The sequence below is a fragment of the Caretta caretta genome, chromosome 1, assembly GCF_965140235.1.
Source record: "Caretta caretta isolate rCarCar2 chromosome 1, rCarCar1.hap1, whole genome shotgun sequence".
Taxonomy (NCBI): Eukaryota; Metazoa; Chordata; order Testudines; family Cheloniidae; genus Caretta; species Caretta caretta.
This window is the reverse complement of record NC_134206.1, coordinates 229,103,607-229,127,989: the sequence shown is the minus strand read 5'-3', so window position 1 is coordinate 229,127,989 and position 24,383 is coordinate 229,103,607. Positions and strand designations below refer to the sequence as shown.

Below are 24,383 nucleotides of genomic sequence, written 5' to 3'. Positions count from 1 at the left end.
AAAATATGTTTGTTTTAGAATTGTAAAAATGCCTCCTTTGAACTTGTGAACTCAGATGGGAAGAGAGACTTCCCCCCACCCATCCAGAAGGAGTATCAAAAATTAAGTGGTCCATTGTAGGACAAAATCTTTGTTGATTTCCCCATCTACTCATGGAGAAATACGTGCAGAAGGCTTTGTCTCATCTGTCTGAATGCTGGAAGAGGGAAATAAAAATAGCTTTCTTGCACTCTCACAAGGGCTGGAGTCAAGAAACAGTAAAGTGAGGTCCCCAGGGTCCTAAAAAGATTAAGTCCTAAAAAGACATTCAATGCTCACAGATTACTGTATCTCTGTCACGAGTCATCACAGGCAGAACTCATTTGTGTATATGTGCTTGCTTGCTTTCACCAGTAAATAGCTGTCATTTCTTTTTCCTAGTCAATAAACTTTTAGTTAGTTTATTACAGCATTGGCTATAGGGTTATCTGTGGTGTGAGATCGGGGTAAGCAACTAGTCTCTAGAAATGGAAGCAACCTGAATATTCTGTGATTTTTGCTGTAAGTTACCATTTATCACTAAGTCCAGCTTGCCAGGTGGCAAGGTAGACTGCAGAGCCCAAGGGGACTGCCTGTGACTCCATGGTAAAATTGCTACAGCGATCTAGTTCACATTTGTTACAGAACATACCATCATTTTGGGGTGTCTGCCCTGCTTTTTGACAGTCTGCCATGAGGTTTCCACACTTGGTTGTGAGCCACTCCAGTAAGTCTGACGCTGTTTTTCCACCAGTAGTTCATTAATTGTTTCAGAGGAAGGTGCAAAACCTCACACTTGAAGAATATAGGCACAAGGTATACATGTTCCATTGAACCAGCCTTGTATTTCTTTGCTCTATTTAATCCACATTTTCTTGGAAGCTATTTGTGAAACAGCAAAATATTGACTTTGTATCTCTAAAACTGGTGGTAACCCTCAATGCAATACCAGAGCATCTCTGTAACACGGAGGTCCAAATTTATTCCAGGTATAACTCCACTGACTTCAGAATTAAATCTGGGATGGGTTTGGCTCACTCTGCTATTTCAACTTCAAGAATGGAACCAGATGAAACTAAACAAACAATTAATTACATCAGAAAGCTAGTGGTGCCTTCTGCTTTTGTCTGACTGAAAGAACAAGATGTTTCAGAAAACTATATGGAAAATATATTAAATGTGATTGGTGAAAAGAACAAACATAAGGCCCAGATCCAGGAAATCACCTAAGCATGCACTTTAATCTGTCCTTATATAGGAAATCACTTGAGCATGTGCTTAGGTGCTTTCCTGAATCAAGCTAAAGCCATGATTCCAGGTGTAGTCTTTTCACAAAGAACTGGTTTCCAAATAAATGAAGAGCATGACTGGAATTCAGAATAGCGAACACAGTCAGAGAAAGGACTTGTGAAATGAAAACACTACCATTTTTTATAACTGTGAAATAACTATGGAATCTTCAAATCCATGTCCGTCTCAGTGCTCACTGAGTGGATCAAATATGTGTCCTAAATAATAAACAATTTGCTCCTGCTGCTTAATTAATTATGCCAAAAAAATAAAAGGTTTAGAACATCCATGGCAATTTTGGTGCACGTTAAAAAGCATTACGGTTTCCTAAGGAGTAAACAATTTAAGTGAAAACAACATCCTTAAAATTGTTGGCCAAGCGTCTCTGTAATTTTCTTTTACATTCTTTCTTCATCTAAAGATTCCATAGGGCTCACAGGGGACTTCTGTGGAGCAAAGACCTTGTGCTGGCTCTCTGCAAAGGGGAGAATTTCATTTCTAGTGCTCTTGGCTGGAATTTTCAGAGTTGCCTAAGGGATTCAGACTCACTTCCAACTCCATTCAAATTAATGGAAATGGATCATTTGAAATCTTCTAAGAAGCTTTGAAGATCTCAGCTCATAGTGCTGTAGCTAGGGGGGAATGTCATATTTTGGCTCTTGATTCACATGTTACGTGGTTTGCCATTTGCTAAGCTTGGTGGACAAAAGATAAAGTTTAGGCTGCTCTAGGTTATCCTGGAGACCCTTTTTGACCTCAACTAACCAAGTTTCAGCTAAAAGCAGAAAGGTAGCTTAGAACAACCATCCACACCATCCCTGACACAAACAAGGATTAGTCCCATTACATAAAAACATAAGCATGTCCATACTGAGTCAGACCAATGGTCCATCTAACCCAGCATCCTGTGTTCTGACAGTGACTGGTGCCAGATGCTTCAGAGGGGTGAACAGTAAAGGGAAATTATCGAATGACCCATCCCCTGTCATCCAGTCCCAGCAGTCGGCAGAGGTTTAGGAACACTAGAGCATGGGGTTGCATCCCTGATCGTCTTGGATAATAGCCACTGATGGATCTATTTTCCATAAACATATCTACTTTTTTTAACCCAGTTATAGTATTGGCCTTCACGCATCCCCTGGCTATGAGTTCCATAGGCTGTGTGTGGTGTGAAGAAGTACTTCATTATGGTCGTTTTAAACCTGCTGCCTATTCATTTCTTTGGGTTACTCCTGGTTCTTGTGTTATGTGAAGAAATAACACTTCCTTATTCTCTTTCTTCATACCATTCATGATTTTATAGATTTCTATCATATATTTCCCCCCATAGGTTTCTCTTTTCCAAGCAGGACAGTCCCCTTTTAATCTCTCCTCTTTCAGAAGCTGTTCCATACCATTAATCATTTTTGTTGCCCTTCTCTATACCTTTTCAATTTCTAATATATCTTTTTTGAGATGGGGCAACCAGAACTGCACACAGTATTCAAGGTGTGGCATACGATTCCTAACATTCTGTTATCTTTTTTGACTGCCGCTGCACACTGAGCACATGTTTTCAGAGAACTATCCACAATGACTTCAAAATCTCTTTCTTGAGTGGTAACGGCTAATTTAGACCCCACCATTTTGTGTGAACAGTTGGAATTATGTTTTCCAATATGCATTACTTTTCATTTTTCATCATTGAACTTCATCTGCCATTTTGTTGCCCAGTCACCTAGTTTTGTGAGATCTCTTGTAACTTTTCGCAGCCTGCTTTGGACTTAATTATCTGGAGTAATTTTGTATCATCTGCAAACTTTGCCACCTCATTGTTTATCCCTTTTCCCAGATGAATATGTTGAACAGCACGGGTCCCACTACATATCCTTAGGGCACCCTGCTATTTACTTCTCTCCATTGTGAAAACCGACCATTTATTCCTATCCTTTGTTTCCTATCTTTTAACCAGTTACTAATCCATGAGATGACCTCCCCACTTATGCCAGGACTGCTTACTTTGCTTAAGAGCCTTTGGTATGGGACATTATCAAATGTTATCTGAAAGTTCAGGTACACTATATCAACTGTCCACATGCTTATTGACATGTTCAGATAATTCTAATATATTGGTGAGGCATGATTTCCCTTTCCAAAAGCTATGTTGACTCTTCCCCAACATTATGTTCATCTATGTGTCTGATAATTCTGTTCTTTACTATAGTTTCAACCAGTTTGTCTGGTACTGAAGTTAGGTTTACCAGCCTGTAATTGCCAGGATAGCCTCTGGAGTGTGTGGTTTTTTTTTAAATTTGGCATCACATCCAGTCATTTGGTACAGAGGCTGATTTAAGCGATAAGTTACATACCACTGTAGATATAGGGTAGATCTGTAATTTTATATTTGAGTTCCGTCAGAACTCTTGGGTGAATACCATTTGGGCCCAGTATCTTATTTCTGTTTAATTTATCAATTTGTTCCAAAACCTCCTCTATTGACACCTCATCTGGGACAGTTCCTCAGATTTGTCACCTAAAAAGAATGGCTCAGGTGTGGGAATTTCCCTTCCATCCTCTGCAGTGAAAACTTATGCAGCGCTTCGCTTCTCCGCAACAACCTTGCGTTCCTTGAGTGCTCCTGTAACATCTCGATCATCCTCTGGCCCCACTGATTGTTTGGCACCCTTCCTGCTTGAGATGTACTTGAAAAAAATCGCTGTTAGTTTTAGTGTCTTTTGCTAGTTGCTCTTTAAAAAAATGTTTGGCCTGCCTAGTTACACTTTTATATTTGACCTGCCAGAGTTTCTGCTCCTTTCTATTTTCCTCAGTAGGATTTGACTTACAGTTTGTAAATGATGTCGTTTTGATTCTAACCGCCTCTTTTACTCTGTTGTTTAGCGATGGTGGCATTTTTTGGTGGACTTACTGTTTTTGTTGTTGTTCTAGGCGGGAATACATTAGCCTGAGCGTCTATTATGGTATTTTTAAATAGCTTCCATGCAGCTTGCAGGCACTCTTGTTACTGTACCTTTTAATTCCCATTTAATTAGCTTCCTCATTTTTGTGTAGTTCCCCTATTTGAAGTTAAATGCTACCGTGGTGGATTTCTTTGGTATTTTCCCCGCAACAAGGATGTTAAATTTAAGTACATTATGGGCACTATTACTGAGTGGTTCAGATAAATTCACTGATTGGATCAGATCCTGTGCTCCACTTAGGACTAAATAAAGAATTGCCTTTCCCCTTGTGGGTTCCAGGACTAGCTGCTCCAAGAAACTGCCATTAATAACATCCAAAAAGTTTATCTCTACATCCCGTCTTGAGGTAACTTGTACCCAGTCAATATGGGGATAATTGAAATCCTCCATGATTTTTAGGCTTCCTGATTTTGTAGCCTCCCTCATCTCCCTAAGCATTTCACAATCACTGTCGCCATCCTGGCCATGTGGTCAGTAGTAAATTGCTATTGCTGTACTTTTATTGTTCAAGAACGGAATTTCTGTAGATAGAAATTCTATGGTACGGTTTGGTACCATCCTGATACCATTTGGTACAAACTGGTACCATTATCACTAGGCTTAAATTATTTGAAATTAATAAAAATATGGGAAACTTCTATTGCTGCTATGGCTACCTTCCTAGATTTGGGCCCCATTTCTGCTCCCGTTGAAGTCAGTCACACAATTCCCATTGACTCTAGCAGGAGCAGAAGCAGGCCCTGTAGCTGTAACTGACATTGTAGAAAACATCATAAAATGATGATAGTATTTTATATTGCTTAACCAATACAAAAAATCCTCAAAAATAGTGCTTGACTTTACAGGAGTCCCAAGAGTTTATTTTCAGATTGGGATGAGCTACATGCATTATAAAATACCTTTAATCTGCAACATGCAGTTTGCAATTGCAATGCCATCCATGATCTTAATTAAAAAGTAAAACCATTAATTTTCCTACCTGTCCTTCCCTGCATCTGTTGGTTGGTGGGTTGGTTGGTTGGTTGGTTTTTAATTAAAACTTGTACTGAGGATAGAAAGTGCTGTGGAATGTGCACCTATTGCAGGTGCTCAGCATAGATTTGAAACATGGACAGAAAATCCCAGAGGTTTTCCTGTGATCTTATATTTTAATTTGCACAAATCTTAATCTGGACTGTACACATTATACTCTCCTTCTCCATGGGGAAGCATTTTCTGTCAGCACATAATGCTCAGGAACATTTTGGTTTCATAGTATTAGGAGAACTGGCTCAACACAGTCTGCTCCAGCTGATAGACCTGATGCTGTCACAGCCAATAATCTGCTGAGGTCTCTTCCTTTACACACTCTTTGCTTTAGGTGCATGATCCTGAGTGGTTGATCCAAGGGAAGCACTTAATATCCTCACATGCCTCAAGAGAGGAAATCAATTTCAATCCCTGAAGTGGTTGAGAGCGCAATTTGGCTTAATGACTTCAGAGACTTATATCTGAGTGAGAACTATGGGCCAGATTGACAAAGGTATTTAGGCACCTAAAGATGCACATATCCCCAAGTGGGATTTTCAAAAGTTTGAAAGCAGGTTAGGTGTTTAGTTTCAATGGGCGTTTAGTGCCTAACCTGTTTAGACACTTTTGAAAATCCCATTTGGCATATAGCTGCATCTTTAAGCACATAAATACCTTTGAAAATCTGCTCCTTATTCTGCAACTGACTCCATGCAGTCAGATCCCTGCCCCTGCACAGAGCCCCATTGAAATTAATGGAATTCTGCAGGAGAGTAGGGCTCTGCCCATGCAGAGTTAATTGCAGTGTTTGGGCTCCTTAAGGACTTCAATATTGGACCCCAAAATAATAACAATCTTTGCATTTACATAGCACCTTTTCATCTGAAAATCTCCAAGTAATTTATGTGGTGATTTTCCTTTCAAACTTTTTATAGGCAGGTAAACGTACTGAAAATGAACATAGAAACAAAACAATTATTTAAGAAAGAACTTGAGTTTTTAGCCTTCCTACATCTGGCTATTTCTAGCTATCATCTGGCAGTTTCATGCTAACCAGTAGGAAGCAAGAGAAATCAAGACGGTTAGAAACTCATCCTTAGTTCAAACCAATGGGAAAAAGCACTAGAAATTAAACTTAACTTTAAATTGGTGTTTGTGTGTGTGTGTGTAACCATATCTATATATATTTGCAGTGTGATGAACTTAATATTAACAGGATACAGGCCTAAAATAGGGCCTCAGATCTGAACTGCACCGTACTTTGAGAAGCTCGGGATTCAAACTTTGTGGCACAGGCCCACCTGCATGACTCATATTTCTTCGGTGAATACAAATGGTCTCCAGAAACTAGAACACATGGGCCTCCTCTTTGAGAAATGGTACTCCTTTGCTCTCTGACCCCCTTCCTCTTCTTGAGATGAGTGTTCTCATTGCAGACCTCTTCCCCAGTGTTAGATGGAATCTAGTGCTAAGGCCAAACCTCTTGCATCTCAATGGGGCTTTTTCCACCCTTTCGTTCCCAGTTCTTCTGGTTTCTTTTTGGGGTATTTAGAAGTTGTAACTCTGAAATGGGAGGAAAGATGGTCAGAAGTGGTTTTACTTGAATATACTCATCTGGACAGGGGAATGGCAACAGATGCAAGAAGCACCATTTTTCAAAGAAGGTTGAGCAGGTTATCCATTTTCATCTGAAATTCCTGGATGCCATCAGTCCATGAAATAAAGAAAAATAAGTTAAGTTAAAACAAAAACACACTGACCTGAAACACTTCAAAATATATTGATACATCAAGGAATATTGTTCAGATTGCACTTCTTTTTGCATTGATTTCCATACAGAATGAGCATCCTTCTCTTCTAATTTACTTCTTGTCAATTTAGCAGGAAAATGAGGCCACCATGGCGTAACTTTTACTTTATTTATGTATTTTAAATTCTATACATGGTAAAATAAAGGCCTATCTGTATGCTCTAGGTGCCCTTGACACACTATAAAAATACATCCTAAAAACAGAAATTTAAGATAACCTATCACAAACCCCACTCCTCCTTGAACTTTTACAGTTACAATTCCCTGGAGCTCCAAACCCCAGTTTTCAAATGTGGGGGGGGAGGGGAGGAGGCACGGGACGTGAGGTCATCTGAGTCAAGATAGTTCAGACTGAATGGGGTAGTGAATTCCAAGCTGCAAGGTTCTCACACAGAACATCTGGCCAGCAGTCTCAGTCATACCAGTGGAGCTCCAGTTTTGTTTTGGTCAGCCATTAATTTTTAAATGATGGTGGTTTTCTTCAAAATTTTATTAACAAGTTAGACTTGTATGAAAAAAAACAGTTTTTCTGTGTCTCAACATTCCTGTGAAGTTGGTATTATTATTATTATACCCTGAATGCAAATGGAGAAACGGACACACAGAATGGGTAATATACTCAAGATCACACAGTAAATCAGGGCAGAGCTGGGAATAGAATCCAAGAGTCATGAGTCCCAGTCATCTTTTCTGATTGTAAAGTAACTGTGCCTTCTACCGATGAGCAGTGTGGGTGGTGGACCAGGGCTCATGGTTTGGGGCTCATGAGAGAAGGAGTCTCTGCTTTGCTACAGGCCTGCTAGGTAACTCTGGGCAAGTCATTTCACCTTAGTTTTCCCATCAGTAAAACTGGGAGAATAGTACCTACTTCCTTTGTAAAGCTATGGGTTATAAACTCTGTATAAGAGGTAGGTGGTGGATATTCTAGCCTTTAGTGCAGGTGATCCAATGCAGGCAGGAGTTCAAAAGTAACAAGAAGAGACCTTATTACCTTAACTGGAAACCAGGCATAGATTTCTGTTGTTTATGGAGGTGATTTTTTCTGACAAAGAAACTGTTCTACCTGTTTCCAACGGTAGCTAAGACTGGATGCCCAAAGGAAGGTGTAGAAACCCCTCATAGTGCACCTACTTCTGCTAATACAATATCATGTCTGTCTTATATACCTGTATTATATGAATGCTATATAGTAACATATCTGTCAGACATGAACAAATAGGTCAAATAGTGTCAGGATTTAGGGAAGAAAAGTCTTTCGGTAACGTTTGTAATTTCATGTTTGTTTATCATTCATTTTAATGCTCATTTGTCAGATTTGAATGCCTTTGTAAGTGCTCTGAGCATTTCAGATGAAAGGTACTTAACAAGTCCCCCCAGGAAATAAAATAGTGACCTGTTTTATAAACAGACTACTGATTACCTGAGTGCATGCACCAATTGTTCATTGTCTTATTCTCTCTGAAGTAGTACGTGAATATTCTATTTAGTATTTTAAACAGGATTTTTTTTACATGAAAATTCCATTAAATATTTATTTCCCCTCCCCCAACATAATGGGAAGGCTTTGAAACAAGATACTCTTCTGCAGCGGGTCTCTGAGGTACGGTAGAATATATACAGACAAATCCAAACATAAGTAGATTATGAAAATGTCCATGTATTGGACAAAAGAAATACAGGATGGGTTTCTTTTAACAATACAAAACCATTCAGTACAAAAGGAATTGCTTGTCTTATGTTGATTGAAAGTGTGTTAGTACCTACTAGACTGTCGACATTATTTATCCATGTAAAATTTGTATGGCTGTGTTGCTAAGATCATTAGCTTAGTGCTTCTGCTCTGGACCAGCATCAGTTGCACAAGTTAGAACAGCCCAAGAACTAGTCTTAAGCTATATAGTCCTAGCTTTTCAGAAGATTTAAGTATTTATTTACTAATTCATTTTGTTTACCAATTTCACCCCTGTTTCCTTCCCTTCACTCTTTCTTCCTTTTCTTTGGCTTGCTCATTACCAACCATTTATCAGATGATTGTTTGCAAGAAACTGGTAATGAAGAATACCATTTATTTATTCTGCTCCCATGACATCAAAGCCAAACTTTCTTGAGACTTCAGGGTATGTCTACACTACGAAATTAGGTCGAATTTATAGAAGTCGGTTTTTTAGAAATCGGTTTTATATATTCGAGTGTGTGTGTCCCCACAGAAAATGCTCTAAGTGCATTAAGTGCATTAACTCGGCGGAGCGCTTCCACAGTACCGAGGCAAGCGTCGACTTCCGGAGCGTTGCACTGTGGGTAGCTATCCCACAGTTCCCGCAGTCTCCGCTGCCCATTGGAATTCTGGGTTGAGATCCCAATGCCTGATGGGGCTAAAACATTGTCGCGGGTGGTTCTGGGTACATATCGTCAGCCCCCCGTTCCCTCCCTCCCCCCGTGAAAGCAAGGGCAGACAATCATTTCGCGCCTTTTTTCCTGAGTTACCTGTGCAGACGCCATACCATGGCAAGCATGGAGCCCGCTCAGGTAACCGTCACCCTATGTCTCCTGGGTGCTGGCAGACACGGTACGGCTTTGCTGCACAGTAGCAGCAACCCATTGCCTTCCGGCAGCAGACGGTGCAATACGATTGGTAGTCGTCCTCGTCGTGTCCGAGGTGCTCCTGGCCACGTCGGCTGGGAGCGCCTGGGCAGACATGGGCGCAGGGACTAAATTTGGAGTGACTTGACCAGGTCATTCTCTTTAGTCCTGCAGTCAGTCCAATTGAACCGTCTTATGGTGAGCGGGCAGGCGATACGGACTGCTAGCAGTCGTACTGTACCATCTTCTGCCAGGCAGGCAAGAGATGAGGATTGCTAGCAGTCATATTGCACCATCTTCTGCCATGCAGGCAAGAGATGGGGATGGCTAGCAGTCGTACTGTACCATCTTCTGCCGAGCAGCCATGAGATGTGGATGGCATGCAGTCCTTCTGCACCGTCTGCTGCCAGCCAAAGATGTAAAAGATAGATGGAGTGGGTCAAAACAAGAAATAGACCAGATTTGTTTTGTACTCATTTGCCTCCTCCCCTGTCTAGGGGACTCATTCCTCTAGGTCACACTGCAGTCACTCACAGAGAAGGTGCAGCGAGGTAAATCTAGCCATGTATCAATCAGAGGCCAGGGTAACCTCCTTGTTCCAATAACAACGATAACTTAGGTGCACCATTTCTTATTGGAACCCTCCGTGCAGTCCTGCCTGAAATACTCCTTGATGTACAGGCACACCCTTTGTTGATTTTAGCTCCCTGAAGCCAACCCTGTAAGCCGTGTCGTCAGTCGCCCCTCCCTCCGTCAGAGCAACGGCAGACAATCGTTCCGCGCCTTTTTTCTGTGCGGACGCCATACCAAGGCAAGCATGGAGGCCGCTCAGCTCACTTTGGCAATTAGGAGCACATTAACCACCACACGCATTATCCAGCAGTATATGCAGCACCAGAACATGGCAACGCGATACCGGGCAAGGAGGCGACGTCAGCGCGGTCCCGTGAGTGATCAGGACATGGACACAGATTTCTCTGAAAGCATGGGCCCTGACAATGCATGCATCATGGTGCTAATGGGGCAGGTTCATGCTGTGGAACGCCGATTCTGGGCTCGGGAAACAAGCACAGACTGGTGGGACCGCATAGTGTTGCAGGTCTGGGACGATTCCCAGTGGCTGCGAAACTTTCGCATGCGTAGGCGCACTTTCATGGAACTTTGTGACTTGCTTTCCCCTGCCCTGAAGCGCATGAATACCAAGATGAGAGCAGCCCTCACAGTTGAGAAGCGAGTGGCGATAGCCCTGTGGAAGCTTGCAACGCCAGACAGCTACCGGTCAGTTGGGAATCAATTTGGAGTGGGCAAATCTACTGTGGGGGCTGCTGTGATGCAAGTAGCCCACGCAATCAAAGATCTGCTGATATCAAGGGTAGTGACCCTGGGAAATGTGCAGGTCATAGTGGATGGCTTTGCTGCAATGGGATTCCCTAACTGTGGTGGGGCTATAGATGGAACCCATATCCCTATCTTGGCACCGGAGCACCAAGCTGCCGAGTACATAAACCGCAAGGGGTACTTTTCGATAGTGCTGCAAGCTCTGGTGGATCACAAGGGACGTTTCACCAACATCAACGTGGGATGGCCGGGAAAGGTGCATGATGCTCGCATCTTCAGGAACTCTGGTCTGTTTCAAAAGCTGCAGGAAGGGACTTTATTCCCAGACCAGAAAATAACTGTTGGGGATGTTGAAATGCCTATATGTATCCTTGGGGACCCAGCCTACCCCTTAATGCCATGGCTCATGAAGCCGTACACAGGCAGCCTGGACAGTAGTCAGGAGCTGTTCAACTACAGGCTGAGCAAGTGCAGAATGGTGGTAGAATGTGCATTTGGACGTTTAAAGGCGCGCTGGCGCAGTTTACTGACTCGCTTAGACCTCAGCGAAACCAATATTCCCACTGTTATTACTGCTTGCTGTGTGCTCCACAATATCTGTGAGAGTAAGGGGGAGACGTTTATGGCGGAGTGGGAGGTTGAGGCAAATCGCCTAGCTGCTGGTTACGCGCAGCCAGACACCAGGGCTGTTAGAAGAGCACAGGAGGGCGCGGTACGCATCAGAGAAGCTTTGAAAACCAGTTTCATGACTGGCCAGGCTACGGTGTGAAAGTTCTGTTTGTTTCTCCTTGATGAAACCCCCCGCCCCTTGGTTCACTCTACTTCCCTGTAAGCTAACCACCCTCCCCTCCTCCCTTTAATCATTGCTTGCAGAGGCAATAAAGTCATTTCTGCTTCACAGTCATGCATTCGTTATTCATTCATCACACAAATAGGGGGATGACTACCAAGGTAGCCCAGGAGGGGTGGTGGAGGAGGGAAGGAAAATGCCACACAGCACTTTAAGCACAGCACTTTAAAAGTTTACAACTTTAAAATTTATTGAATGACAGCCTTCTTTTTTTTGGGCAATCCTCTGTGGTGGAGTGGCTGGTTGGCCGGAGGCCCCCCCACCGCGTTCTTGGGCGTCTGGGTGTGGAGACTATGGAACTTGGGGAGGAGGGCGGTTGGTTACAGAGGGGCAGCAGTGGCAGTCTGTGCTCCAGCTGCCTTTGCTGCAGCTCAACCATACACTGGAGCATACTGGTTTGGTCCTGCAGCAGCCTCAGCATTGAATCCTGCCTCCTCTCATCACGCTGCCACCACATTTGAGCTTCAGCCCTGTCTTCAGCCCGCCACTTACTCTCTTCAGCCCGCCACTTACTCTCTTCAGCCCTCCACCTCTCCTCCCGGTCATTTTGTGCTTTCCTGCACTCTGACATTATTTGCCTCCATGCATTCGTCTGTGCTCTGTCAGTGTGGGAGGACAGCATGAGCTCGGAGAACATTTCATCGCGAGTGCGTTTTTTTTTCTTTCTAAGCTTCACTAACCTCTGGGAAGGAGAAGATCCTGTGATCATTGAAACACATGCAGCTGGTGGAGAAAAAAAAAGGGACAGCGGTATTTAAAAAGACACATTTTATAAAACAGTGGCTACACTCTTTCAGGGTAAACCTTGCTGTTAACATTACATACATAGCACATGTGCTTTCGTTACAAGGTCGCATTTTGCCTCCCCCCACCACGTGGCTACCCCCTCAACCTTCTCCCCTCCCTGTGGCTAACAGCGGGGAACATTTCTGTTTAGCCACAGGCAAACAGCCCAGCAGGAATGGGCTCCTCTGAGTGTCCCCTGAAGAAAAGCACTCTATTTCAACCAGGTGACCATGAATGATATCTCACTCTCCTGAGGATAACACAGAGAGATAAAGAACGGATTTTGGTTGAATGCCAGCAAACATACACTGCAATGCTTTGTTCTACAGTGATTCCCGAGTACGTGTTACTGGCCTGGAGTGGTGAAGTGTCCTACCATGAAGGACGAAATAAGGCTGCCCTCCCCAGAAACCTTTTGCAAAGGCTTTAGGACTACATCTAGGAGAAGCGCAAATGCCAGGGCAAAGTAATCCTTTCACATGCTTGCTTTTAAACCATGTATAGCATTTTAAAAGGTACACTCACCAGAGGTCCCTTCTCCGCCTGCTGGGTCCAGGAGGCAGCCTTGGGTGGGTTCGGGGGGTACTGGCTCCAGGTCTAGGGTGAGAAACAGTTCCTGGCTGTCGGGAAAACCGGTTTCTCCACTTGCTTGCTGTGAGCTATCTACAACCTCCTCATCATCATCATCTTCTTCGTCCCCAAAACCTACTTCCGTATTGCCTCCATCTCCATTGAAGGAGTCAAACAACACGGCTGGGGTAGTGGTGGCTGAACCCCCTAAAATGGCATGCAGCTCATCATAGAAGCGGCATGTTTGGGGCTCTGACCCAGAGCGGCTGTTCGCCTCTCTGGTTTTCTGGTAGGCTTGCCTCAGCTCCTTCAGTTTCACGCGGCACTGCTTCAGGTCCCTGTTATGGCCTCTGTCCTTCATGCCCTGGGAGATTTTGACAAAGGTTTTGGCATTTCGAAAACTGGAACGGAGTTCTGATAGCACGGATTCCTCTCCCCAAACAGCGATCAGATCCCGTACCTCCCGTTCGGTCCATGCTGGAGCTCTTTTGCGATTCTGGGACTCCATCATGGTCACCTGTGCTGATGAGCTCTGCATGGTCACCTGCAGCTTGCCACGCTGGCCAAACAGGAAATGAGATTCAAAAGTTCGCGGTTCTTTTCCTGTCTACCTGGGCAGTGCATCTGAGTTGAGAGCGCTGTCCAGAGCGGTCAGAATGGAGCACTCTGGGATAGCTCCCGGAGGCCAATACCATCGAATTGTGTCCACAGTACCCCAAATTCGAGCCGGCAACGTCGATTTAAGCGCTAATCCACTTGTCAGGGGTGGAGTAAGGAAATCGATTTTAAGAGCCCTTTAAGTCGAAATAAAGGGCTTCATTGTGTGGACGGGTGCAGGTTTAAATCGATTTAACGCTGCTAAATTCGACCTAAAGTCCTAGTGTAGACCAGGGCTCAGTGGGAATAGGAGCAGTACCTAAGTTTAATTTACTTTGAAGCTTGAGTTTAGGCAGGGTCATATGTGAATTAGGCCCATTAAAATAATGCAGAGCATCCCAATCAATTTAAGAGAAATGTGAGCTGTAGCTCACGAAAGCTTATGCTCAAATAAATTGGTTAGTCTCTAAGGTGCCACAAGTACTCCTTTTCTTTTTGCAAATACAGACTAACACGGCTGTTACTTTGAAACCTGTCTTCCCATTGTAGCTATATAGCCCCCTATTACCACAGTATCTGAGCATCTCACAGGCTTTATTATATTTATCCTTCCAACCCCCTTGTGAGATAGGGCTGTGCTATTACCTTCATTTTACAGATGGGGAACTGAGGCACAGAGAGACTAAGGGCCACATTTTTAAAGGCATATTTAGGTACCTAAATATGCAGGTAGCACCTAGGCACCTAACTCCCTTTTGAAAGTCCCCCACTAGGTGCCTATCTGCATCTTAAGAATCTGACTCTTATGGTAAACCTGGACTCTGATGCAGGTCTGACACCTACCATCCACACACACATCAATCAGGCCTGAAAGATCTCAGGATTTGGGCCTATAGACTCAGCCAGAGGTCTGGGTCCAAGGCCTAGCTCGACTGTGATGCGGGTCCCAGTCCAAGGATTTTGCACTGTAGATGCAGCTCAAGTTTGGGTTGCCAGATATGGGTCTGGAGAGTCTGCCAGCACTCTCCCACAAACCCCCAGCCTGTGTTTCTCAGCCGTTCCATCCCAAAAATTCACACCCAGTTACTGTTTGGAGACAGCCCTGTGGAGCAGTCCACAGCAGAACCAGTAACAGAGGAAGTGCCTGAGCATTGCCCTAACTACACCAGCATAAGCCCTATGCCTCTTGTTGAGGTGGTTTTATTATGTCAGCATAGCAGGGGAGTTACATCGGCAGGAAGAGCATTTCAGTGTAGGCAAATATCAGTGTGTATACTTCTGCTGTTTTGTCGACAAAACTGTGTAGTGTAGACAAGGCTTTACATACCTGTGATGGGATCCTGAGGTGCAGCCAGGGACTGTGGGACTTTGTGCCCCCTTAACTCTCCAGCCTGGGCTGTGTCTCACATTGCTTTGCTAGAGACAAGCAGAAAACCCCTCCAGGCACTGTTATCACTCAGCACAACAGCATGTGGAGCTAGATTGCATAAATGTTCCCAGAGCCACTCATGAATCACACAGAGAAAGGCACCAGCCAAATCCCCCCACCTCCCAGCCTCGTACCTCAGGAATATACCATCTTGCAGTGCTCAAAATGAGCAGTGCAAATTTATTAATTGGTTCATCACTTCATCAATGGAAAGTGGATATACACCAGCCTTTGGAAATCGGAGCAGATTTACCACACACTTCAGGCACACTCATTGGTAAAGATAAACAGTAAAACAAATTTATTGACTACAAAAGTTAGATTTTGTGTGATTATAAGTGACAGGCAAAAAGTCAGAGTTAGTTACCAAAATAAAATATAAGCATGCAGTCTAAACTTTCAGCCCTATTAGACTGGGCAACATCTAGATTAAGCAGTTTTTCTCACCCCACTGCAGTCTTTAGTATACGGGTTTGTCCCATAAACCTGGGCCAGTCCCCTCTGTTGGAGTCTTCAGTCTTCTGAGTGTCTTTGTTGTTTGCAGCATAGGTGGGGGAAGGAGAAAGACCAAGCATGGGGTCCCTGTGTTCTGTTTTAGTCCATGTGCTTGGAGAACACAAGTCCAGACGTGTCTGGGGGGCATTGCTGAGTCCCCAGGCAAGGTTGAGCAATTCACCTGGTGTAGCCTTATGCAGGTGAGTCATTGAATTGTAGCTCCCTTGCTAGACAATGGCTGTTGATGGTTGTTTGACACCCCACACAGGTGTTGGTTACTTTCCTTGCTGTTGTCTCTTGAGAGCTAATATGTGACTGATTCCCCAATTTACAGCGTGTTTTAGTGACAACCTACAACACAATCTCATAACTTCATACGCACTAAAGATATAGATATTCAGATAGAACAGTGACTTTCAACTGAACATAACCTTTTCCCTGATACCTCACATGGCACGCTTTATATGCAATATCACAATTATATACAGATGAGGAATATGGGGATTACAAGATGCTCCCTCAAGGTATAGTACCTTATAAATCAGACACACTTGCACTGTCCCAGACTGCCTGTACACTGAGTCAAAAAAAAAAAAATGTCTGTGATGAGTCCAAACAAAATCAGGGTCTGTATTTGGTCCAAGGGTAGCTGAAATCTGAGTCCAAATTACAGAGGAGGGTGGCTGCCTGTCTGTGTTAGGTGTCCCAATGGCTGGCAGTTAGCCATGTCTGTGCATGGGCTTAGGGTGCATCTCCATGCTAAATCAGCATCTTGTTAATTTTTACCACAAGTTTTCATCCATTGTGGCTGGTGATCTGCCTCTGTGGTTGACCAGGGCCTGCATAATGATGGAGTAGTGTCTTTTGCGGTTTACGTACTTGAGCTCCTTACAGAGGGCTAACTACGGGCACATGAGTCCCACTGATAGCCCTAGTGCAGTTTGGAAAGCAGGTCCTCTCAAAGTCAGCAGTTATTTCGGGCACACTTTTAATGCCCACCACCTTTGTGCACATCCCAGTTCTGATCACCTCATGAACCTTCACTGCAACAACCCCCACAGTTGACTTGCCAACTCCAAACTGGTTCGCAACAGACCTGTACTCGTCTGGGGTAGCCAGCTTCCAGATGGGTATGGTGACCTGCTTCTGGACCACCACATTGATCCTTGTGTGTGTTGTGGCACTGGAGAGGGTTAGAGCATGTTGTTCACAACCCCCTCAGGAATACCTGCTTTTTCATGTGAAAGTTCTGGAGCCCCTGCTGTTCACCCCAGGTCCACATGATGATCCAGTCTCATGGTCTGCACTTGTGGCCCTGCTCCAGAAGCGCTGGTTTGGGGGGAATCTGCAGCTGTGGCAACAGGTCTGAGCAGCATCAGCTGGCATGTTAGTGTCCCCCTCCAAGAGGTGTGTGTGACATTGCACTCCATATGTTTTATGGAAATATGCTAATGAGTGTGAATATAATGTAACTGGAATATGCTTCATGCAAAAGGTCTCTTGTAAGGTATCATTACAAAGCTTATAATCTACTGCGTGTGTTCATCCTATTTGCATGTATGTATCATTATTTTATCTGAAGCTAGAAAGACGAAGTATTACTCTAAAGTCCTATTGTAACTATGCAAAGTGTGAGCCGTTAATAATGGCTTGAAATCTTGATGGCTCCCATTAACTAGGACAATTGGTTGTAAATGGCTCTGTTTATTCGCAAACCTTCCTGGGTATGCGCAGGCCAACCCTGAAAGAATGGAGAATGAGGTCTTACAGTGACATGTGATCATGTCACCTGGTACTGGAATCCATCTTAAACCTGGTGCTTTTCCGTTTAGAAGGAAGGGTGGGAATCCAGAGAGAGACAAAGGATTCCCGCCTTCTGCCAAAGCTATAAAAGGGGGTGGAACAGAACAGAGGGGGCTGCAGTCATGAGAAATCCCCTAGTTACCTCCTGAGCTGGGACTAACAAGAACTGTACCGGAGACAGGATTGGGCCCAGACTAAGAAGGCGTCTAGTCTGTGAAAGAAGCTTATTGGAACATCTCTGAGGGTGAGATTTACCTATATTCAGTTTCTTAATGTAGGTTTCAGAGTAACAGCCATGTTAGTCTGTATTCGCAAAAAGAAAAGGAGTACTTGTGGCACCTTAGAGACTAACCAATTTATTTGAGCATGAGCTTTCGTGAGCTACAGCTCACTTCATCGGATGCATACCGTGGAAACTGCAGCAGACTTTATATACATACAGAGATCATAAAACAATACCTCCTCCCACCCCACTGTCCTGCTGGTAATAGCTTATCTAAAGTGATCATCAAGTTGGGCCATTTCCAGCACAAATCCAGGTTTTCTCACCCTCCACCCCCCCCCACACAAACTCACTCTCCTGCTGGTAATAGCCCATCCAAAGTGACAACTCTCTACACAATGTGCATGATAATCAAGGTGGGCCATTTCCTGCACAAATCCAGGTTCTCTCATCCCCTCACCCCCCTCCAAAAAAACACACACACAAACTCACTCTCCTGCTGGTAATAGCTCATCCAAAGTGACCACTCTCCCTACAATGATCTCTGTATGTATATAAAGTCTGCTGCAGTTTCCACGGTATGCATCCGATGAAGTGAGCTGTAGCTCACGAAAGCTCATGCTCAAATAAATTGGTTAGTCTCTAAGGTGCCACAAGTACTCCTTTTCTTTTTTCTTAATGTAGTAGGCTTAGACTTGCGTGTTTTGTTTTATTTTGCTTGGTAACTTACTTTGTTCTGTCTGTTATTACTTGGGACCACTTAAATCCTACTTTTTATTCTTAATAAAATCACTTTTGTTTATTATTGAGCCCAGAGTAAGTGATTAATACCTGGGAAAGCAAACAGCTGTGTATATTTCTCCATCAGTGTTACAGAGGGTGGAAAATTTATGACTTTACCCTGTATGAGCTTTATACAGAGTAAAACAGATTTATTTGGGGTTTGGATCGCATTGGGAGTTGGGTGTTTGGGTGCTGGAGACAGGAGTACCTGCTGAGAAGTTTTCAGTTAAAGTCTGCAGCTTTGGGGACGTGGTTCAGACCCTGGGTCTGTGCTGCAGCAGGCTTGCATGTCTGGCTCAACAAGACAGGGTTCTGGAGTCCCAAGCTGACAGGGAAAACAGGCTCAGAGGTAGTTTCTGCATGTCAGGTGACAGTCCCAAGGGGGTCTCTGTGACCGAACCCATCACAGTGTGTTTGGCAGGTCAAAAACAATTGACAAAATGTCCACCAGCATATCACAGATGCTCTGCCTGAGTCCCAAAATAGGACTGACAGCGTGATCTGGAGAAGTTCCTCCACTGGATCGGGATGATGGGAGCGTGAGGACGCAAAATGGCTTGGCTGGATGTATTGGTGGGCTCAAACCATTTCTGGTCAAGGCACGTGGGATGGATAGACAAGTTCTCCCACAATCCACTACAAACCAAGCCCGAGAGCAGGTGCAGCTGGCAAGGAACCCTGGGATACACTTCCAGAAGCAGAAGGTCTGATTCGAGTCTGTGCAGTGCAGTTTGGACACATCAGTACAGTTGGGAGGCCTGGGGTTATTCTGCAGCGTGGACACTCAAGCACGAACTTGGAAACACCAATCTGCAGGTGTGGGTTCCACAGACTCAGGTTTACTATTCAGTGTGGACATACCCTAAGTGATTTACCTATGGTCACACAGGAAATCTATTGTAAAGCAGGAAATTGAACCAAGGACTCCCAAGTCCCCGGGTAGCAAGTGAATGACCTACTAGTTATCTTTCCCCTTAGTAGTACAAATATAAAAGTTACAGCCATTATAAATGGCAAAAGATAGGCATAAAATGTTTAAACAGTCTTGCCCCCAGGTGGATGGGGAAAGGGAAGCCAAGTTAAGCCAGTCTGAAATGTAGGCCCTTAATTTTCCTGGACTTAATTCTGCAGGGGGTTGAATGCCTCCTGAAAGGAACTCAGTGCTCTCACCTTCATTTGAATATGGCATTCTTTGCTTCTGTCCCCAACATCCTATGTACGCTGCTGAACAACTTCTTCAAATCACTCCAGTAGTGAGTAAAGGAATTCCTGTGTATAATTTGTCAATTGATGGCAAAGTTCGCAATATATCTGGAATGGAGATGGGACTTACAAAGTTCACGTCTTTTTCAGAGTTTGTAGGTGTTCAGATCCAGGGTTTTGCTTCATATCCGCATCTTGTTTCAACATCCTTCTGCATATGAAATGAGCTATATAAAGGTCTCCATTAACTGTGTTTGTTTACCAGGTGATGACAATTCTGGGAGGAGGGTGATTACTTTCAGTTGCTGTCGTATGCCCCCTTCCCATCAGCTCAATCACAGCAGACTCCTAGAGTAAGTTTCTCTCATTTCACCTTCTCTCTCTCTCTGCAGTTTACACTGCTTAAAATTTTAAATGGCATGTCTCATGAGTTCATTTGTAGGTGAATGGGCTTTTTTTGGTCGAGTATGGAAAAAAGTGTCTAATACATGTTAGCCGGAGTACTAAGCCTCTGAATCAGGTGAGAAACTGTCTTGGAAATCAAGCCCCAGCTACTTAACCAGAAACAGCAGGGTTTTTTGTGTATTGTAGTTATATTATTAATCAACTCTCTATGGGTTTTTCTATTGTAACTTATTTTGAGGGACAAACAAATAAAAAATTAAAATATTTTTAGTACTTTTCAAACTTACTATTTGATAAATTGTATCAGTATTTATTGAATATTATATTTGTCAGATACTTTTTGTGGTATTTAACCAGCTGCAGGAACAGCAAAAGCTGTTTTTATTTTATTTTCTCTTCTCAAAAAACATTTAGTAAGAATGCTGTTTCATTGTTTACACTACAATGCTTTTTGCCTTTGATCTTTAGATGATTCACATTAATTACTAACATTTAATGAGCTAAGTATTTCATTAAGCTTAGTATTTCATTATCTCATCTTATAATGGTGTTGGTTTTTCTTGGTTCAAGATGTTGTAAATGATTATTCCTTTTCACAACATCCTTTTTAAAGATCGGTTGTAGGAAGGTAACAGAGATAAAATGCTGCAATCTGGAGGACCTAGTGTGGGATTAGAACCAGGACCTGTCTATTATCCCATACTATTATCCCAGCATTAGAGATGGGAAGCTAAGGCACAGAGCAGCTACATAATTTGCCCAAGGTCAAACAGAAAGTTTATGGTAGAGCAGGAAATTGAACCCAGGTCTTCTGAGTCCCAAGCCAGCAGTGGACCATCTTTCCTTTTTAGGATCAGACCAAGCAAGTTAAGGTTTGAGGAAAAACTGTTCAGACTGGGGCCAGCATGGCAGATATTTTGCAAATGAAACCATGTTGGAATGGATTTGGTATGGCAGCGTTTTCACTGTCATTCTTGGAAATGCTGTCCCAGTAAGTAATGCTTCTAGGGATAGTATTGCAGGCTTGGAAATGGCAACTGGCTGTGTAAAAACAGGGGGCAGATGCTCAGCTGACATAAATTGTCATCGATCCATGAGCTGTGGTAATTTGCACCAGCTTAAACTCTGCTCCATTATTCTCAGAAGTACTGCATTTTAGCTAGGGAATTATATAAGGCCAGGAGGCTCAATAGATTGCCTGGGCACAAGGGCATGTTTGGGGATACTGTACCTTTATTTCCAGAGACTTCCATTTTTTTGTAACGCCTTCTGAATGATTATTGTCATGATTTCCATTCAAGCAACTCCTAAAAGCCTTAGCCAGGGATCAAGATCCCTGTACACACAAATAACGCAAAGACAGTCCTTGTCCCAGATAGTTCACTGTCTAAGACTTTTAAAATAAGCAATGGAAAATAAGCAATAAACAAGGGAGTAGAAGATGGGAGGACAAGAGCAGAGTAAAGTTAAATGTATTTGCATAGATAATAGTCACAGTGAGCTCAGAACTTGCAGACTCCCACTAGCCTAATGAATGCCACATGGAACTACACATTTTGTTAAGTGAAAAGAGCAATTAAGAAACGTTGTTAAGACTATGCACAGAATAATAAGCAAGAATTGATAATGTAATAACACGGGTAAATTAAAATCTGGTTCAGAGAGAGGTGAGTCGAGATGGTTACTACTCAAGTGGCATTGTTGCCTTGTTTGAATAATTCAGCTGTGGGGAAAAAAACGCCTTGTCCTATTCTCAATTGTACAACAAAGGAAAAAGAAAAGTACCTTAAACTATACCATAAAAGAATCAATACAAAGAAACCTACTTATAAAAACATGCAATATTATTTCAAGATGGGATTACTTAAGTGCATTTCCTTAAATTATCTTAACACATAGGGATCTGATGATGAAATCCCTACAAAAGAAAGCCAGACTAACTTAAGGAAGAGAGAAGTATCTGATGCCAGCCACAGTAATTAGAGCTGGTTAAAAATTTTCAAAACATTTGATATTGACAAAAAATATTTCACAAAATTTCACTTTTCACCGTTTTTTGACAAGTGTTAATGCCATTATTTATTCAGAACATAGGAATTCAGAAAGATGAGAACACAAAGCTTTTTCATTATTTCCAGAAAGCATGCCCAGGTTTTTTCATCATTTGATTGCCTGTCAGCACTGCAATCTTTGTACCTCTTGACTAGGCACGTTCTTTTAATGTGGAACATTTTCCCCCTGAACATGAAATCACTGGCATCATGATACATAATGAATGAGTGTATTAATATTGATCATGAACATTAATTTACAAACTTTGGCGTGCTGGGCAAAAATAGTGATTTTGGTTCTTTGGACACTTTTCAGTTTATAAATCCATAAAAATACATTAGAAATCACTTTTTAATACTAAAATATTGCCTCTCTTCTCAGATACTTGAGGTATACACTCGACCAGTATGTGGAGAATGATTATACCCTGGTCTACTTTCACTATGGCCTGAACAGTCGGAATAAACCTTCTCTGAACTGGCTGCAAAGTGCCTACAAAGAATTTGACAGGAAGTATGTTCTTCAAATGTTCTGTGTCTGCCCTTTCTGTGGGTAGGATCCAACTATCGCATCCTGTTTAACTTCCAAGAAGGAGGCATATTCTTCACGAAGACCCAACAAGCTAGAGGTCTACCTGTTAGTCTTTCTTTGCTATTGAGATCAAAGAGTTAATTTCCATTACTGTAGATTAGATTAGAAATTTCTACCATGAAGAAATGATTAACAATGAACATTCTAGGTATTGGAAACATTATCCAGGGTGTAAAAATCCTGCAGACCCATAATGAGGAGGCCCAGCCATTCTGTGGTATATTTAAAAAGATGTTTGCAATGCATCGACATTGGTTATTTGTGATTTTCTCACAGTTGTGATCTAGCAGCTCATACCTTACATAGTTCCTTAGACTAAGCTGGGGATAGGAAAAATAGAAGCCAGCTTCTGAAATTCTAGGCCAGAATGTATTTCACTACATAGATTTTAAGGTCAGAAGGGACCATGATGATGATCTGTTCTGACCTCCTTCATAACACGGGCATAGTTCCTTCGCTTTCTGTTTTACTATGCAGTCTACAATTGTTAGATAAATTGTATTGCAGACCTGGGAGCCAGGACAGAATCCCTGTTCCAAAAACACAGGCTTCTAGCAGTGGAGCTAAAAGTGCCCCAACTGGCAGCAGTTCATCTTTTACAATCTCTCTGCTCTGGGCAAACAACTAGAGGGCGAAGTGAGAGAAAACAAACACACGCAAATGCCTCCCTTTTCCCCTTACTCCCACTGTCAGAAGCAGCACTGTTTTACATTTTTCACACACCTCTGAGCTTTATGATTCTGGAAGGGATTAGAAACAGATCTACCAAAATAACCACAAGAAAGATGACTATTCTGGTGGTAATTGTAACCTGACCAAAGAGAAAAGTTACCAGACATCTCATGGCAGATCCTGTTCTCATGAGTGTTGCAGCCCAATTTTGCAAATTCGAGAGGCTGAGATCAACACGCAACCTACCACCCTTTTGAATTTCATACACTAAAAACTGAAACTAATACTCACCACAAAAAAGTAAAATTTTGCCTAGCAGCCATCAAATATGGAGAGCGATGTTGTCATCTGAAACGTCCAACTGCTGTCATGAGATATCACTCTCAGCTCAGTGGTAGACTGAGGGAGTTTGCTTTTGCTGGTAGATTCTCAAAATGGTGAGTGCAAGATAGTCATTTGGTTCTGAGACTGGAGAGGGACTTCTGTTATGTTCACTGTGGATCTTTGCTGTGCAAGGGTCTCTCCCTGGAAAGGAATGACCATGTGAAATTGCAAGCCTGTCCTGTCACACACTGTCTTGGCACAAAGCCATGCCAAATTTACAGCCTCCATATGGAGGAGAAGCAACAGAGGGGAAATATCTTCAGTTGTATTGGCTTCTGAAGTGTGCGCATCTTATTCACACAATGTGGCCTTCATTTCTGCCCAACCGCATTCTCTCCATTCTCCTACCCAGCCAGAAACTTAGAGAGCAGAAGGGAACCAGATGAGAGGGGGTAATTGGGCAAAAGCAGGCAACCTTACACCCATTATTTGAATCACGGTTGGAATTCTTAGCACATTGACATTGGGAAGCTCACAGCAATATTCACAGCCCAATATTCATGTTCAGTTGTGCTAGCTAAAGGAAAAACTAAACAAAT

At 43.0% G+C, this 24,383-nt stretch overlaps 2 protein-coding genes across 2 annotated transcripts in view; one reads left to right on the top strand and one right to left on the bottom strand.

Moving 5' to 3' along the window:
• The window catches only part of ARHGAP8 (Rho GTPase activating protein 8), a 127,872-nt gene that overhangs the window by 48,498 nt on the left and 54,991 nt on the right, over positions 1-24,383 (top strand). Inside the window, exons 4-5 of the mRNA XM_048825080.2 lie at positions 20,006-20,093; positions 22,579-22,710. Coding sequence (XP_048681037.2) covers positions 20,006-20,093; positions 22,579-22,710 — 220 coding nt within the window. The remainder of the gene's footprint in view (positions 1-20,005; positions 20,094-22,578; positions 22,711-24,383) is intronic.
• Positions 12,016-14,099, bottom strand: LOC125624431 (uncharacterized). The gene is made up of 2 exons (XM_048825120.2): positions 13,163-14,099; positions 12,016-12,574 (listed from the first exon to the last, which is right to left on the bottom strand). Exons 1-2 carry the CDS (start codon positions 13,743-13,745, stop codon positions 12,033-12,035), a joined length of 1,125 nt encoding a protein of 374 aa, XP_048681077.2. The 5' UTR covers positions 13,746-14,099; the 3' UTR covers positions 12,016-12,032.